Consider the following 17,215-nt stretch of genomic DNA (forward strand, 5'->3'; position numbering starts at 1 on the left):
CCATTCGGCCTTTTGGGCCTGCTCTGCCATTCAAAAAAGATCATGGCTGATCTTCTAATTCAGTACCCAGTTCCCGCTTTCTCCCCATATCCCTTGATAAGGAGTAGAGTTGTGGGAGGAAAGGTAGTCAAGGTAGTGGAGTCAGTAAGCTTAAAGTAGATATTAGGCTGTCCCTAGAAATGGAGTCAGGAAGGAAAGAGTCAGAGATGACCACTTTTTTTTTTTTAAAAAGTGAGTACGGTTGGAAATTGGAAACAAAAATGATATTTAAGTTTGGAGCGAGAGCAGCAAACTGTATGGATACAGTAATCAATGTACCACAAACGAGGCAAGGGAGGGCTCACGTTCCACACATCCCATAAAAAGCAAAGCATAACTAGGACCCATACAGGTTCCTATAAAAACACTATTTGGAGGAAATGAATGGAGTTGAAGGAAAAGTTCAATGTGAAGCACAGTTCAGTGAGGCAGAGGAGGGTGGTGGTGGACTGAAGGCCTCTGTTCAAGGAAGTGGACAGCTTAAGGCTGTTCTGGTGGGGGATGGGGATAGAGGTGTGAAGGAGGGCATCCAGTGAAAAAAATGATAGTTAGGACCATGAAACTGGAAATTTTAGTGGCGGAGGTTGTTGGAAGAGTCAAGGATGTAGGTGGAAACAGATTGGATCAGGGGAGGCAAAAGAAATATATAGTCGAGATAGGAAGAAAATCAGTTTTGTTGGGCAACAGGCTGAAGCAATGAGTGTACCAGAGCAGTCCTTTTATAGATCTTGGGAAAGAGAAGCGGATATGCCGGTTTGGGGGACTTTGAAGTTGGAGGGCATGGAGTCAATAACCGTCTCAGAAACAATGGCTTGATGTTTGGTGGTGGGGTCATGGTCCAAGGGGAGGTAAAAGATGTCAGAGTTGGTGCTCAGCATCCGTTAGGTAGAGGTTGGTTTAGCAAACAATAGCACTGCTCATCAGCAGGTTTAATGATGTTAGGGCTGGACCTGAGAAAACAGTATGCTGAAAGTTCAGAGGGAGGTAGGTTAACAGAGTGAGGAGAGCAGAGAAATTGAGATGGCCAATGTGACACCAGCAGTTCTCACAAAGAGAGGGCAAAAGGCCAGACAGAGGAAGGGGTCAAAGTGGAATGGGAATTCTAAAAACTGGAGAAAGGGTCCAGTGTGCGGGAAGGGCATCATACCACACCATCTACCTCTGCATTCAAACCACCAAACACATCCTCCGTTCCTCTTTCAGCATTCTGAAGAGACAGTTCCCTCCATGACATCCTGATCCACTCGTTTATCAGCACCTTCCCAAGCAAGCACAGGAGGTACAACATTTTTACTTTTATCTCCTGCCTTCCCACCATCCAGGGCCCCAAACACTCGTTTGAGGTGCAAACGTGTGCTTTTCAATTTAGTACACTATCTGGTCTCCTTGGCAATGAGGAGACCAAAAGCAGATTGGGTAACTGCTTTCTGGAACATCTCCATTCATTCCACATGTCCCATGTCATTGCAAGTGCTATGCCAAATGATAATTTTGTTTCTCCCCTCACTGTCTCCAAGAAAACCCTGAACCAGTTGGCCACTTCTACCAGCCAGAAACTTCAAAACCACTAAGTTCAGCCAAAAGACAACTGAATCACCAGACTCCACAGAATGTATATTCTTTATTGCTCTGGACTCTAATCTGACCAATCTATTCTTCTCTACTCTAACCTGCACATGCATGAAAGTTGGAGCGAGTTTATTATTTTACTTCAATCAGTTTTTGGTTTTCAGTACAATAAACTAACCTCTTGTTTAAACTCAAGAAAACCGGTCTGGTTCTTTTATGATCATAGCACATAAAGGGTTAAACACTCACTGAATTGGTAAGCATATCCACTGTTTTAAAAGGAAATAAACCCGGTTGCAGTCAAAGGTGAGGGACAAGAGGGGAGCCTTCCCATCCCTCCTCACCTGATCTGTCATTTAATTTTCAGCCCGCACCATTCTCTGGCCTCTGCCTCCTACACTGTTCCAATGAAGCTCAGTGGAAGCTGGAGAAACAGCATCCCACTACCTTTTGCACTTGACACGGAGTTCAACAATTTCAGATCATAACCTCTAACCATATTTTTTGTTATGGCAACTGTTTATGATTCTAGTATTCCTACTTAAACCTCATCTAGCTTCATTACCATCTCTTTTTGCCTTATACCATCCTAGTCATTCAATCTCTCCTGCCTTCCACCCAGTTACAAGCTTTCCCTCATGTCCTCCCCCACCACCTTTCCCAGTCTCTGCACTTGTTTAAAACAAGCTAGAAATTTAAATTTATCCAGTTCTGACAAAAGCTCATCAATTTGTTTCTCTCCAAAGATACTGTCTGACCTGAGTATTTCCAGCATTTTCTGTTTTCATTCCACCGAAGATAGGCTCCATAGCATGGGATATTGAACACCAGTGTCAACTGCAGAGGCAGCCCTATCTTGTAACCACAGAATACATCTAGTGCATTCTCCACAAAAAGCATGAGATCAACAGCTAAAATAAATAAATCTCTATTTGGTGCTTTAATGCAAAGCTAGCAGACTCTGTACAGAGCACGCCTACCCTTATTTAATTTTTCTCATCAGTATCTTAAATGTCAGATGAAATACAATCGCCAAAGCCTTCATACCCAATTCTTTGAATCAAACTTGTCCACAGAGAACCATAAAAGGAAATCTACCTCACTGTTCCAATACATTTCATTAAATGTCTAAAACTTAGCAAATGACTACTTCTGCCCAAACTAATTACAGAATTACATTTAAAAGCATAGACAGCAAAACTTATATTGTGCAAGAGTCCACTTGATTAAATAAGCTTCTTACCCTCTGGAAACACCACCTCCATCACTGATTATTTTAACTTGCTTCACAGCACCATACCTTGTAAAGAAGCCTCGCATTTCATCTTCACCCATCTGCAGCAGAAAAAAGTTCATTAGGATATTTGATTTGAAGACTGTATATTTAACAAGTATTTGCACAGTCAGATAAAATACTTGTGCTTCACTAAAAACAGTGAAACAATCTCAACTTCACTTTGGGTCTGCACTGCTTGAAAGACCAAAATAACTCATTAAGCATTATGGTTTAGTGCCTTTTGTACATTTTCCACATCACCCCCTTTTAAATGCAAGTCACCATTTCCCCCAATCAGTCAAGCAGAGAACCTGCTCACAGACTTCTTAAACTATTCTAATTGTAAAAGCTGAATAGACTAACATCCCTTAGATTTTCCCTTTTTCCTATTTTTCAGAACACCATGCTTCAGCATTGCATAATTTTGTCTCTCCCTCCCAAGGACAATTTACCACCTTTTTTGGGTAAAAAAAAACTCTATCCATCTAGTAGTTCTAATATAGTAACTTGCTAAATGGTCTGTATCTGACGTTCAATGAAACATTTACATTGTACTAAGAAATTGTATGCTCGCCTTAGTAAGGCAGTCTTTGGAATGGAAGGAAAGTTTGACTTTTATTCAAACAGGAAGGTTCCTACAATAAAAACAAAGTGCTGGAAATACTCAGCAGGTCTGGTAGTTAATGCTTCAGGTCAGTGACCTTTCATCAGAACTGGCTAAGGTTAGAAATGTATAGGTTTTAAGCAAGTAAAGTGGGAGTTGGGGAGGGGGCAGAGAACAAAAGGGAAGGCTTGAGATAGGACAGGGGGCCAGAGAGATTAACTCACAAGGAGGTCATGGGGCAAAGGCAAAGAGAGAGTGTGCTAATGGTGTGATGAAAGACAAAGCATTAGTGCAGAGAGTGTTAATGACAGAATAATGAACAGTCCGAGCCAAAAGCACAAACATGAACAGTAGGCAAACACATAGTAAAATAAAAATTTTAAAAAAGCCAGTCACACACTGAAATTATTGAACTCAATGTTCAGTCTAGCAGACTGTACCATGCCTAATCAGAAAAGGTGCTGTTCCTCGAGTTTGCACTGATGTTCACTGGAACGCTGCAGCAGGCCCAGGACAGAGATGTGGGCATGAGAGCAGGGGTGTGTTGAAATGGCAAGCGACCAGAAGCTTGGAGTCATGTTTTCAAATACAGTATACTAAACTGAAAGTACAAGTAAATCGCTGCTGCACCTCATCCCCTTCCCATGCAATCGCAGGAGCTTTTACCTCACTATACAAGGCCCCAAACATTCCTTTCAGGTGAAGCAGCGATTTACTTGTACTTTGTTCAATTAAGTAGACTGCATTATAAAAGCACCCACCTCCAGCTCATGTGCTTATAACCTCTAACATTTCTAATATTTGCTAGTTCCGAAGGGTCACTGACCCAAAACGTTAACTCTGTTTCTCTTTCCACAGGTGCTGCCAGACCTGCTGAGTGGTTCCAGCATTTCTTGTGTTTATATTATATAAGTAGACTGTATTCACTGCTCACAATGCAGTCTCCTCTACATCCAAGGAGACCAAGTGCAGATTAGGTGACTGCTTTGCGGAACACCTCCACTCATTCCAAAAACAAGACCCGAGCTTCCAGTCACTTGCCATTTAAACACACACTCCTGCACTCATGCCCACATCTCTGCACTGGGCCTGCTGCAGTGTTCCAGTGAACATCAATGCAAGCTTGAGGAACAGCACTTTACTTTTCACCACACCATCAGCACACTCCCTCTGCCTATGCCCCATGACCTCCTAGTCAGTTAATCTCTCCGGCCCCGTCCCATCACACACCTCCCTTTTTGTTCTCTTTCCCCACCACCCCCGCTTTACTTGCTTAAAACCGATTACATTTCTAACCTTTGCCAGCTCTGATGAAAGGTCACCAATCTGAAATATTAACTCTGCTTCTCTTTCCACAGATGCTGACAGTCCTGCTGAGTATTTCCAGCACTTTGTTTTTATTTTAGATTTCCAGCATCCGCACTATTTTGCTTTTATTTTAGGAAAGTTCCTACATTCCATTTGACAAAACCATTTGCAGGGACACCTTCCCTACAACTCTTCAAGCCATAGGTGATTCAAGCCTCCTGACTGAACTTCACAATAGCCTTGATCTTCAGTTCTTTTCCAGAAAGGCACTTGTAGCAATTATTTTCAGTTCGGACACAAAAACAGAGAGGTGGCTAGTTAGGTAGACAATATAAAAAAAAAATCTGCATTAGAATAATGAAGATCCTTAAAAGGTAGTTAATTCAGGTTTCATTAAGTAGTCTTTGGATTTTTAAAAGGAACAAATCCAAATAACCAAGATGAACAAGCCCATGCTGCAACTCTGATGTGACATAACACTATCTTTACAACATTGTTATGGACAGCAATGACATCGTTCATATCTTCAGTCAGTCATCAATGTCACATTGAGATGGCTGACTAAAAGTTTCACATGGAAGTGCTAAACAACTCCTTGGAGTTTTATATTTGTGATGGTGATTGAGAGCATTTTAATTACTTGATTCAGTTTTTTTGTTCCAGAATTGTTTTGTCTACTAAAAACTTAGTCAATTATGTATATCGCTTTATTTTTCACCTGGAAAGCACTTAATATTTTCAGACAATTTTTGGGTCAGATTTCAAGAAAAATAGATCCCAAAATCAAAAGTACTATTTATTAGGATTCTGGCTCAGTTGTACACTCAGGAAGGAGGTGGATTTCTTTTTAAAAAAAAGAAAGTTTGTTGAGAGCTGCATTTAAGACAAAACATACTAAAAGACAAATTCCCTTATCTAAAATATAGAAACAAACATTGGGCCTGATTTTCCTTCAGGAGTTGGGAAACAGGTGCCAGGACCATTTCCAGGTCCCGATTCTGCCCTGGGGCAAGAAGGGGCAGTCACAGCCCGATTCCAGAGACGGGCTGCTAATTGGCTGGAAAGCAGGTTGGGCAGCAAATTAGTGATCACGGGGGGGGGGGGGGGGGGGGGGGTGGACTATGGCCACAGAGGCAGGACTATGCAAGTGCAGGCCCAATTTAAACACCATAGCAGCCATTACTGTGGCTATTTGGCTAAAGAATGAATGCAGCAGTGATGCAAGAGGAAAGGCAGAAGGCTAGCACCAAGGGCAGGGCTGCCCCTGCTTCAACAATGACCTGGAGGTTCTCCTCGAGGTGGTGAGGGAGAGGAGGAAGGTCCTTTTTCTGGAGGGTGGCAGGAGAAGGCCACCCTCCCAAACCAGCCAGGCTATAGGTATAGGTTGTTGAAAATGTTAGCAGACTAAGAGCGGCGAGGAACATAAGAAATAGGAGCGGGAGTGGGCCATTCAACCCCTCAAGCCTGCCCCGCCATTCAATAAGATCATGGCTGATCTGTCCCAGGCCTCAACTCCTCTTTCAGGCCTGCTCCGCATAACCCTCAACTCCGAGATTTCAAAAAAAAATCTACCTCCTCCTTAAATACATTTAGCCGCCACAACTCTGACGTAGAGAATTCCAGAGATTCACCACCCTCAGAAGAAATTCCTTCACATCTCAGTTTTAAATGTGTGCCCCCTTATTCTGTAACTATGTCCCCTAGTTTGAGATTCCCCCACTAGTGGAAACATATTCTCAACATCTATCCTGTCGAGCCCCGTCAGAATCTTATGTTTCAATAAGATCACCCGTCATTCTTCTAAATTCCAATGAATAAAGGCCTAACCTGTTCAGCCATTCTTGATAAGACAACCCCCCCTTCATCCCAGCAATCAGCCTAGTGAACCTTTTCTGAACTGCCTCCAATGCTAGTATATCCTTGGGGACCAAAACTGAACACAGTACTCCAGGTGTGGCCTCACCAACACCCAGTACAGTTGTAACAAGACTTCCCTATTTTTAAACTCTAACCCCCTAGCAATAAAGGCCAAAATTCCATTTGCCTTCTTAATTACTTGCTGCGCCTGCATGCTAACTGTGTTTTATGTACAAGAACACCCAGATCCCTCTGTACTGCAGTATTTTGTAGTCTTCCTCCATCCAAACAATAATCTGCCTTTTTATTCTTCCTACCAAAGTGGATTACCTCACACTTTCCCACATTGAACTCCCATCTGCCAAGTTTTTGCCCAATTAACTTATCTATATCCCTTTGCAGATTCTGTGTCCTCATCACAACATGCCTTCCCACCTATTTTTGTATTGTCAGCAAGTTTGGATACACTACACTCTGTCCCTTCCGCCATGTCATTAATATAGATAGTTGAGGCCCTAGGACCGATCCTTTTGGCACCCCACTCGTTACGCTTTCCCAACTGGAAAAAAGACCCACTGATCCCAACCCTCTGCCTTCTGTGTGTTAGCCAATCCTCAATCCACGCCAACACATTACCCCCAATACCCTGAGCTCCTATTTTGTACAATAACCTTTTATGTGGTACCTCATCAACACCTTCTGAAAACCCAAATACACTACATCTACCAGTTCCCCTTTATCCACTCTGCTTGTTATATTTGCAAAGAACTCTAGCAAATTTGTCAAACATGATTTCCCTTTCATAAAACCATGCTGACTTTGTTTGATTGCATTTTGTTTTTCTAAATGTCCTATTTCTTCCTTAATAATGGACTCTAGCATTTTCCCAATGACAGATGTTAAGCTAACTGGTCTATAGCTTCCTGCTTTCTGTCTACCTCCTTTCTAGATTAGGGGCGTCACATTAACGGTTTTCCAATCCGATGGTACCCTACCAGAATCCAGAGAGTTCTGGTATATTATGACCAATGCCTCCACTATCTCTGCAGCCACTTCTTTTAAAACCTTTGGATGTAGGCCATCATGTCCTGGCGACTTGCCTGCCTTTAGTCCCAGTTTGTCTGGCACCTTTTCCCTCGTGATAGAGATTGTTACAAGTTCCTCCCTCCCATTTACACCTTGCTCATCTATTAGGATGTTTATAGTGTCCTCCACCGTGAAGACCGATGCAAAACATTGGTTTAAATTATCTGCCATTTCCCTGTTCCGTGTTATTAATTCCCCAGTCTCATCCTCTAAGGGTTTCACACTTACTTTAGCGTGTGTGTGTGTGTGTGTGTGTATGTGTATATATACACTACACCCATAGAAGCTCTTACTGTTAGTTTTTATATTTCTTGCTAATTTACTCTCAATTTTCTCCATTACTTTTTTTTTTTTTTTTTAAAAAGTCATCCGCTGCTGCTTTCTAAAAAATTCCCAATCCTCTGTCCTGCCACTAGCTTTCGTTGCTTTGTACGCCTTTGTTTTTGACTTGATACTCTCCTTAACTTCCTTGGTTAACCACGGGTGGTTCATCGTTCTCTTCGAATCCTTCCTTCTTACAATAAATGTTTGCAGAGTGTTATGAAATATCTGCTTAAAAGTCTGCCACCGCTCATCTACTGACTTCCCCTGTAGTCTATTTTTTTTTTTAAAAATAGAGATACAGCACTGAAACAGGTCCTTCGGCCCACCGAGTTTGTGCTGACCATCAACCACCCATTTATACTAATCCTACACTAATCCCATATTCCTACCACATCCCCACCTGTCCCTATATTTCCCTACCACCTACCTATACTAGTGACAATTTATAATGGCCAATTTACCTATCAACCTGCAAGTCTTTGGTGGTGGGAGGAAACCGGAGTACCCGGCGAAAACCCACGCAGACACAGAACTTGCAAACTCCACACAGGCAGTATCCAGAATTGAACCCGGGTCACTGGAGCGGTGAGGCTGCTAACCACTGCGCCACCCAGATTTTCCCAGACTGCTTTAGACAACTCTTTCTTCATACCTCTGTAATTGTCCCCAAGTTGAAGACACTGGTTTGAGACCAGAGTTGCTCACCTCAAACTGAATTTGAAATTCTACCATGTTATGATCGCTTCCCCCTAGGGGATGCTTAACTACGAGATCTCTTATTAATCCTACCTCATTACACATTACCAAATCTACAAAAGCCTGTTGCCAGGTAGGTTCTGCAACGTATTGTTCTAAGAAACAATCCCTGATGCACTCCACAAATTCATCTTCCACGTTTACCTTGCCAATTTGATTTGGCCAGTCTATATGCAGAGTAAATCACCCATGATAATTGCAGTGCCCTTCTTGCACACCTCCATCATTTCTTGATTAATATTTTGTCCTAGAGAGGCAACTCCTCGGGGGCCTATAGACCACTCCCACCCATGATTTATTTCCCTTGCTATTCCTTATTTCTACCCAAACTGATCTATTACAACTATATCATTACTCAACTGCACTGATCCCTTCCTTCAACAAAGCTACCCCACCTCCTTTTCCTTTCTGCCTATTCTTCCAGAATATTGAATATCCTTGAACATTGAGATTCCAGTCCTGGTCATCCTACAACCACGTCTCTGATAGCTATCAAATCATATTCATTTATGGAGGAACTGGATCCAATGCCAAAGACGTTCAATGACCTTCTTCACTATGGCAAGGTGAGTGCAACACCAGACCTTGGTAGAGGCCTCTGGGTAATCAACCTCCAGCTGAGGAGCCTGAGCCCACACGCTGCTCCTAAACATGGGAGGAAATGTGCCCCCATAGTAACTAATGACCCGTCAGGTAGAGACTCAGTCATAGAGCTGTTGAGGACTTGCCAGCACCGATACATGCAGCTTCCTATGTCAATGAGCTGCTGGAATCTGCCATAGATGCCAGCAGTGCCTTATCTCTCTTTTGTCCTTCCAGTAGAAAAGGACTCAATGCCCAAAATGGGTGCTGACAGGAGGAGTGCCCCAAAGAAGAAAAATAAAGACATGCATTTGTATAGTGCCTTTCATGAGCACCAGATGTCTCAAAGCATTTCAGAGCCAAAGAAGTACTTTTTGAAGTTCAATTACTGTTTTAACGCAGGAAATATTATAAATCTATAGATGAAGGGGTCATGCACTCCTCCCCATACGACAGCATGCCAATGACTCCATTGCGGTGGGCAGCCTCAGTACTGCAGAGACTTCGGCTCTCCAAGGCTAGTTCTCATGCCATCATCTTGTGCCTCCTGGCATGGAGGGGAAAAAAGCTCTTATGGCAGCACTGGAAGCAGAGACATCAGAGCAAGCACAGTCACATCTTACAAACACACCCTGCACCAGCTCAGATACAGTTACAGGCTCTCTGTGCTTTCCTTTATTGGCTGAGGTATAGAATTCAAGAGCAGGGATGTAATGCTGGAAAAAAAACACTAGTTAGGCCATAGCTGAAGTATTGCTTACAGTTCTGGTCACCGCATTACAAAAAGGACATAATTGTTCAGGAGAGAGTACAGAGGAGATTTACAAGAATGTTGCTAGGGCTTGAAAGTTGCAGCTATGAGGAAAGATTACATAGGCTAAGGTTGTTTTCCTTAGAACAGATGAGGCTGAAGGGTGACTTAATTGAGATGTACAAAATTATGAGGGGACTAGATAGAGTAAACAGGTAGGACCTGTTTCCCCTAGCAGAAAGGTCAATTACCAGGGGGCACAGATTTAAGGTGATTTGTAGAAGAATTAGAGGGGACATGAGGAAAAACTTTTTCACCCATAAGGTGGTGAGTGTCTAATTCACTGCCAGAAACGGTGGTGGAGGCAGAAACCCTCAATTCTTTTAAAAGGTACCTGGACCTACACTTGAAGTGCTGTAACTGGCAAGGCTATGGAATTGGTGCTGGCAGCTAGTTTTTTCGGCCAGCACTGACACGACAGGCTGAACAGCCTCTTTCTGTACCATAACTTTTCTATGGTTCTATGATGGGTCCTCACGTGCGATTAGATAGGATGGCACGGGCTGAAAAGCACAGCCCTAGTGAAGAGCTAAGAGACACAGAGCCAGCCTGGGCAGTCGCCCTCAGAGAATGGAGGGCAGACACAGCTATGCTCAGCTGGGCATATGCCAGGCCTATTGAGTCACAAGAAAGGAGGTTCTACTTAGACCAGCAGCAACAGGTGTGTTCCAATATGTCAAGAGTTCCTGAGGCATTGCAGGGTCACAGGCTGAGAATAGAGGAGTCCATCCAGCTCATGTGTGCCACCATGGCTCAGGGCTTTGAGTACAAGCTCCTCCACTGAGAGAGTGGCCAACCTCAGAGAGCCATAAGTTGCAGCACTTTGAGCAGAAGCGGCAGCAGCACACGGACATGCGCATAACGCATACTACATTCAGTAGCATTGACCGGACAATAACGCTGGTGGTGCAGGGATGTTGGGAATGAACGGCAGTTGTGCCCCAGCTGGTGCTTCCCTTTAGCCATCCAAGGGCTGAGGCAGTCACCAAGGAGAACAAGGGTACCACCCCTCATGGAGCGCCATCGGCATCCTTCGTCCCTCTTAACTGAGGCACCATCAATACAGCAGGGCCTGGTAACCGAGGCTGCCCCTGCATTGACCGTAGTGCAGAATGCCTCTGGAGGTGCCCTTGGGGGCACCTCCACAAGGACTGCCAGGTGCACCTCAGCTGTAAGCAACAACAAGTCGAGCAGGTTGGACCTATACTCATTGGAGTTTAGAAGTAGGAGAGGTGATCTTATTGAAACATAAGATTCTGAGAGGATGCTTCAATCAATAAAATAGTGAGGAAGGATATTAGCTCAGAGAATCCTGATGTGGAATCTGTATGAGTGGAGCTAAGAAACACCAAGGGGCAGAAAACATTGGTGGGGGTTTTATATAGACCCCCAAAGAGCAGTGGTGATGTAGAGGATGGCATTAAACAAGAAATTAGAGACACGTGCAATACAGGTACAACTGTAATTATGGGTGTCTTTAATCTACATATAGATTGGGCAAACCAAATTAGCAATAATACTGTAGAGGAGGAATTCCTGGAGTGCATACGTGATGGTTTTTTGGCCCAATACGTTGAGGAACCAACTAGAGAACAGGCCATCCTAGACTGGGTATTGTGCAATGAGAAAGGATTAGTTAACAATCTTGTTATGCAGGGTCCCTTGGGGAAGAGAGACCATAACATAATAGAATTCTTCATTAAGATGGAGAGTGAGAGTTGATTCCAAGACTAGGGTCCTGAATCTAAATAAAGGAAACTCTGAAGGTATGAGGCGTGAGTTGGCTATGATAGATTGGGGGAATATTACATAAAGGGTTGACAGTGGATAGGCAATGGATAGCATTTAAAGAGCACATGGATGAATTACAACAATTGTTCATTCCTGGCTGGCGCAAAAATAAAACAGGAAGGGTGGCTCAACCATGGCTTACAAAAGAAATTAGGGATAGTATTAGATCCAAGGAGAAGGAGAAATATAAAATGGCCAGAACAAGCAGCAAACCTGAGGATTGGGAGCAGTTTAGAATTCAGCAAAGGAGGACAGAGATTGATTAAGAAGGGGAAAATAGAGTACGAGTGTAAGCTTGCAGAGAAAATAAAAACCGACTGTTAAAGCTTCTATAGATATGTGAAGAGAAAAAACATTAGTGAAGACAAATGTAGGTCCCTTACAGTCAGAAACTGAGGAATTTATAATGGGGAACAAAGAAATGGCAGACCAATTAAATACATATTTTGGTTCTGTCTTCACAAAGGAGGACACAAATTACCTCCCAGAAATGTTGGGGAACATAGGGTCTAGTGAGAAGGAGGAACTGTATGAAATCAGTATTCGTAGGGAAATTGTGTCAGGGAAATTGATGGGATTGAAGGCCGATAAATCCCCAGGGCCTGATAATCTACATCCCAGAGTACTTAAGGAAGTGGCCCTTGAAATAGTAGATGCATGGCTGGTCATTTTTCAAAATTCTATATAGATTCGAACAGTTCCAACGGATTGGAGGGTAGCTAATGTAACCCCACTATTTAGAAAAGGAGGCAGAGAGAAAACAGGGAATTATAGACTGGTTAGCCTGACATCAGTAGCGGGGTAAATGCTAGAGCCCATTATAAAAGATGTAATAGCAGAGCACTTGGAAAACAATGACAGGATCGGACAAAGTCAACATGGATTTACGAAAGGGAAATCATGCTTGACAAATCCACTGGAATTTTTTGAGGATGTAACTAGTATAATAGGTAAAGGGAGAACCAGTGGATGTGGTATATTTGGACTTTCAGAAAGCTTTCAACAAGGTCCCACATAAAGAGATTAGCATGCAAAATTAAAGCACGTGGGATTGTGGGGGGTAAGGTACTGATATAGATAGAGAACTGGTTGGCAGACAGGAAACAAAGAGCAGAAATAAACGTGTTTTTTTCCCCCCAAGTGGCAGGCAGTGACTAGTGAGGTACTGCAGGGATCAGTGCTAGGACCCCAGCTATTCACAATATATATTAATGATTCTTCTTTTCTTCTTTGGCCTCCTTGTCTCAGGAGACAATAGGTAAGCGCCTGGAGGTGGTCAGTGGTTTGTGGAGCAGCTATAAAGGCCAATTCTAGAGTGACAGGCTCTTCCACAGATGCTGCAGAAAAATTTGATTGTCGGGGATTTTACACAGTTGGCTCTCCCCTTGCGCTTCTGTATTTTTTCCTGCCAACTGCTAAGTCTCTTCGACTCGCCACACTTTAGCCCCGCTTTAATGACTGCCTGCCAGCTCTGGCGAACGCTGGCAACTGACTCCCACGACTTGTGATCAATGTCACAGGACTTCATGTCACGTTTGCAGACGTCTTTGAAGCGGAGACACGGACGGCCGGTGGGTCTGATACCAGTGGCGAGCTCGCTGTACAATGCATCTTTGGGGATCCTGCCATCTTCCATGCGGCTCACATGGCCAAGCCATCTCAAGCGCCACTGACTCAGTAGTGTGTATAAGCTGGGGATGTTGGCCGCCTCGAGGACTTCAGTGTTGGAGATACGGTCCAGCCACCTGATGCCAAGTATTCTCCGGAGGCAGCGAAGATGGAATGAATTGAGACGTCGCTCTTGGCTGACATACGTTGTCTAGGCCTCGCTGCCATACAGCAAGGTACTGAGGACACAGGCTTAATACACTCGGACCTTTGTGTTCTGTGATTAATGATTAAATGAGGGAATTAAATGTAATATATCCAAGTTTGTAGTTGACACAAAGCTGGGTGGGAGTGTGAGCTGTGAGGAGGATGCAGAGAAGCTCCAGTGTGATTTGGACAGGTGGAGTGAGTGGGCAAATGCATGGCAGATGCAGTATGTGAAGTTATCCACTTTGGTGGCAAAAACAGAAAGGCGGATGATCTGAACGGCGATAGACTGGGAAAGAGGGAGGTGCAGCAAGACCAGAGTGTCCTTGTGCACCAGTTGCTGAAAGTAAGCATGCAGGTGCAGCAGGCAGTTAAGAAGGCAAATATGTTGGCCTTCATAGTGAGAAGATTAGAGTACAGGAGCAAGGATGTCTTGCTGCAATTATACAAGGCCTTGGTGAGACCACAGCTAGAGTATTGTGTGCAGTTTTGGTCTTCTCATCTGAGGAAGGATGTTCTTGCTATGGAGGGAGTGCAGTGAAGGTTCACCAGACTGATTCCTGGGATGGCAGGACTGACGCATGAAGAGAGATTGAGTTGATTAGGCTTGTATTCACTAGAGTTTAGAAGTATGAGAGGGGATCTCACAGAACCTTACAAAAGTCTAACAGGACTGGACAGACTAGATGCAGGAAAGATGTTCCCGATGGTGGGGCAGTCCAGGACCAGGGATCACAATCTAAGGATAAGGGGTAAGCCATTTAGGACTAAGATGAGGAGGGATTTCTTCACTCAGTGGTGAACCTGTGGAATTCTCTACCACAGAAAGCAGTTGAGGCCAAATCATTAAATATATTCAAGAAAAAAAAAGCTAGATATAGTTTTTAAGAGCTAAAGGAATCAAGGGATATGGGGAGAAAACGGGAACAGGGTACTGAGTTTGGACTATCAGTCATGATCGCAGTGAATAGCGGTGCAGGCTCTAGAGCCAAATGGCCTACTCCTGCTTCCAGTTTCTATGTTTGTTTCCCCTCATAGGGGAATCAGAGCTAAGGAGCACAGTTTCAAAATAAAGGGCCTCCCATTTAAGACAGAGATGAGGAGGAATTTCTTCTCAGAGGGTCATTAATCTTTAGAATTCTCTTCCATAGAGAACAGTTCAGGCTGAGTCATTGGAAGTATTCAAGGCCAAGTTAGATTTTTGATTTACAAAAGGGAGTCAAGGATTATTGGGCTGGGGTGGGGGGGGGGGGGGGGGCGGGGGCGCAGGCAGGAAACCATCAGACCCACCATGATCTTACTGAATGGCAGAGCAGGCTCGAACAGCTGAATGGCCTACTCCTGCACCTATTTAACACAATACTACTGGATAGCACAAGCAAATAGAAATTAAAGGGGCACACATCATTGGCATCTGCACGTGCTGTGCAGATATGTGGGACAGCTTTATACAGTGCGTATGCTTTGAGGGAAATGCAGCAAGTTGCAAACAGATAAGCAGGTGGTCATATGCAACAAAGGAACTTCAATAGGTCACGTGAAGCACGAGCAGACTGAAATGCTCCGCGGTTGATACCAGGTATAAGGAGAATGTTGTCCGTGTCGGTTGTGAAGGCAATAACAAGCGATTAAGTGACTAGAATGAGTAGAGTTGGTATAGTGTCTGAGTGACAGAAGCATGTAATGCAGGGAAGGAAAATGTTGAGTGCTCATTAAGGTTTTTTTTATATAAAAGAGATGGGAGGAACGAGTGCTGTGGTCAGAAACTTTCTGTTTGCATTTAGGTCATCGCAGTACTTTTGGCAATGGACCCCACATTCAGGGGATGATACTGCTGATTTTGACATTGTGTCACTTTTTATTTAGTTGTTCTTGGGATGCAAGTGTTGCTGTAAGGCCAGCATTTATTGCCCACATTGCTTTTAGGAGGTGGTGAGCTGCCTTCCTGAACCATTGCAGTCCACATGGTGCAAGTATATCCAGTGCTGCTGGGGAGGGATTTTGACCCTGTGACAGCAATATAGTTCCAAGTCAGGATGGTGTGCGACTTAGAAGTGGAACTTAAAGGTGGTGTTCCCATGCTCCTGCTGCCCTTGTTCTTCTAAGTGGTTGAGGTCATGGGTTTGGAAGGTGCAGTCAAAGGAGCCTTGGTGAGTTGGTGCAGTGCATCATGCAGATGGTACACACTGATGCCACTACGCACCAGTGGTGGAGAAAGCAAGAGAATGTTTAAAGGTGGTGGATGGGGTGCTAATCAAGTGGGCTGCTTAGTCTTGGATGGTGTTGAACTTAAGAGTGTTGCTGGAGCTGCACTCATCCAGGCAAATGAGAAGTATTCTATTACACTCCTGACTTGTTCTTTGTAAATGGTGGACAGGCTCTGGAAAGTCAGGTGGTGAGTTACGCACCAAAGAATTCGCAGCCTCTGACCTGCTCTTGTAACCACAGTATTTACATGGCTGGTCCAGTTAAACTTCTGGTCAATGGCAGCCCCCAGGATATTGATGGTGGGGGATTCAGTGATGGTAATGCTGTTGATAGTCAGGGGGAGAGGTAGTTAGATTGTTGGAGATAGTTGCAGCCTGACTTGTGGCACAAATTTTAATTGCTACTTATCAACCCACGCCCGAATGATGTCCAGGTCTCGTTGCGTAAGAGCACTGACTGTTTCAGTATCTGAGGAGTTGTGAGTAGTACTGCACAGTGAGCATTCAATCAGCAAACAACCAAACTTCTGGCCTTATGTTGGAGGGAAGGTCATTCATGAAGCAGCTGGATAGTTGAACCTGGCACACTACCCCACAGAACTCTGGCAGCAAAGCCCTGGGGCGGAAATGACTGGCCTCCAACAATCATCTTCCTTTGTGCTAGGTATAACTCCAACCAGTGGAGAGTTCTCACCCCCCAATTCCCATTTTCAACTTTGCTAAGACTCCTTGATGCCACACTCAGGTCAAATGCTGCCTTGGTGTCAAGGGCAGACACTTTCACCCCACCTCTGGAATTCCACTCTTTGTCCACGTTTGGACAAAGACTTTAATTAGATCTGGAGCTGTATGGCCCCAGCAGAACCCAAAAACTGAGCCAGTTATTGCTGAGTAAGTGCCTTTTGATGGCACTGTGGACAACACCTTCGATCTCTTGGCTGATGACTGAGTGGACTGGGGCAGTAATTGGCAAGAATGGATCCGTTCTGCGTTTTGTGGATAGGGCAAAATTTTCCCACATTATCAGGTCAATGCCAGTGTTGCTGCTGTACTGGAACAGCTTGGCTAAGGGCACCATTAGTATCGGAGCACAACTTAAATATTACAGCCAGAAAGCTGTCAAGGCCCATAGCCTTTATTGTATCGAGTGCCTTCAGCTATTCGTTGAGATCACATGGAGTGCATCAAAT

General features: G+C 44.1%; 1 protein-coding gene across 1 annotated transcript in view; it reads right to left on the reverse strand.

Moving 5' to 3' along the window:
- dazl (deleted in azoospermia-like) overlaps window positions 1-17,215 on the reverse strand; it is a 98,081-nt gene that overhangs the window by 63,687 nt on the left and 17,179 nt on the right. The window contains exon 3 of the mRNA XM_068053162.1: window positions 2,852-2,943. Coding sequence (XP_067909263.1) covers window positions 2,852-2,943 — 92 coding nt within the window. The remainder of the gene's footprint in view (window positions 1-2,851; window positions 2,944-17,215) is intronic.

This window comes from Heterodontus francisci, chromosome 2, assembly GCF_036365525.1.
Source record: "Heterodontus francisci isolate sHetFra1 chromosome 2, sHetFra1.hap1, whole genome shotgun sequence".
In the NCBI taxonomy this organism is placed as follows: Eukaryota; Metazoa; Chordata; class Chondrichthyes; order Heterodontiformes; family Heterodontidae; genus Heterodontus; species Heterodontus francisci.